Raw genomic sequence first — 1,851 nt, 5'->3', positions numbered from 1 at the left:
CTATTTAATTGGCTGCCGATTAAATTTCAAATGATTTATTTTTACAAGGCTCTATAAAAGAAATGCGTTGTAACCAATTAAAAAAAAAATTCTATTTAACTGCGGTACTGCGGTTAATATCGACTGATAGACAACATTTTTGTTTGGTGACACTAACTGACGCTGTGCGACAATATTCGGCGCATAAAGGGGGTTATTTTTCGTTACAAAATAAAAATTGACCGTTCAATCCTATCGGTTTTAAAACTTTCCCTTCCTGTTATTATTCAAATATGTCCGGTAATAAGAAAATGCAAGATACCGAAAGTACAAATGAATGGATTAATGGGGTTGAAGAAAAAAGAATCGTTACAAAAAAAGATATAAAAGAAAATACTCAATTCTCAAGTCAACAAGAACTTATTGAGACCTCTTTTAGGACAAATCATTCAGAATTACAAAAAGAATTATCTCAAATTATTCAATATTTTGACAAAATAAATATAAAAGAAATTGATCCTATAACAGTATCAAATGAACAAGAAAAACTTCTACTTAAAAAAGGTTTTGACATAATAGTTGATGAAACAAATGATTTAATTTTTAGATTATCAAATAAAGGAATTGATTCGAAATTAATGAAGGAACGAGTTGTTGAATATTTTAATAATTATAATATTAGTTCACAAGAAATTTATAATTGGTTATTAAGTAACCAAAATAGTTCAAATTCCATTTTTTTACTTGGGTATTTTAATTATCAGGGAATTGAAACAAACAGAAATGATGTGAAAGCATTTAATTTATTTATAAATGCATTAGAAAAAAATCATATATTAGTACAAATTTATGTTGGTGATTGTTATAAAAATGGATATGGAACCATAAAAAATGAAAAATTAGCTTTTGAGTATATTGAGAAAGTGGCTTATAAAAATTTTGCAAATGGACAAGTAAGAATTGGTTATTTTTATAAAAATGGTATTGGTATTAAAAAAGATTTAAAAAAGGCTTTTTATTGGTATGAAAAAGCTGCAAATAATGGAAATACAATAGCTGTATGTAGTCTTGGTCTTTTTTATAAAGAAGGAATGGGTGTTAAAAAAGATGATAATAAAGCTTTTGAATTATTTAAGCAATCAGCCGAAGAACAATTTCCAGATGGAATAATGATGTTAGGATGTTGTTATGAAAATGGCACTGGAACTGAAATTGATATGCAAAAAGCATTTGAATTATTTCAAAAATCAGCAAATTTAGGAAGTATGGTAGCACGATATAATCTTGGTATTATGTATGAATATGGAAAAGGAATTACAAAAGATATAGGCAAAGCAATTTATTGGTATAAAGAATCGTCCAAACAAGGATATAAAAATGCACAATATAGATTAGAAAAACTTCAAAAACAACAAAATCAATTAAATTATTGAATTATTTTTTTTTCTAATTTACTAGTAAATATAGTTCTCCGAAGTATATAAATGAGCGTATACAAATAAGTGTCTTGTTAAAGTTTAATAATTATTCTTATACAAGTATATTTTTTTTTTTAATATATATATATATGTTGTGTCTTAAGTGTCGATTTGTGTCAGTTGATAGCTGATGTGCGCTAGATTGATTAAATTTTCCAGTCTTAATAAATTTTTATTATTAAATAAATTTATTTATCGTATTAAAAATATGTAATCCTAAAATATTGGATTGATTAGACTCAAACTCGTGGAAAGCACTTCGTTCAAAATCATTTAGAAATTAAGTTTTACAATATATAATTTCACATAAATCAAATAAGTATAAAATTTTCATAATATGTATAATTCGTTGTATAAAAAATAATTTTATTAATAAAACGATGTTTACTACAGG

General features: G+C 25.0%; 1 protein-coding gene across 1 annotated transcript; it reads left to right on the top strand.

The window, feature by feature from the left end:
* Positions 1-219: 219 nt before the first annotated feature.
* OCT59_024333 (uncharacterized protein) lies at positions 220-1,261 on the top strand (the record flags this gene model as incomplete). The annotated part of the gene is made up of 2 exons (XM_066135361.1): positions 220-1,153; positions 1,240-1,261. Exons 1-2 carry the CDS (start codon positions 273-275, stop codon positions 1,259-1,261), a joined length of 903 nt encoding a protein of 300 aa, XP_065991390.1. The 5' UTR covers positions 220-272.
* Positions 1,262-1,851: the final 590 nt, after the last annotated feature.

Source organism: Rhizophagus irregularis, chromosome 4 (genome assembly GCF_026210795.1).
Source record: "Rhizophagus irregularis chromosome 4, complete sequence".
In the NCBI taxonomy this organism is placed as follows: Eukaryota; Fungi; Glomeromycota; class Glomeromycetes; order Glomerales; family Glomeraceae; genus Rhizophagus; species Rhizophagus irregularis.
The sequence above is the reverse complement of the archived record's forward strand: the minus strand, read 5'-3'. Positions and strand labels throughout refer to the sequence as shown.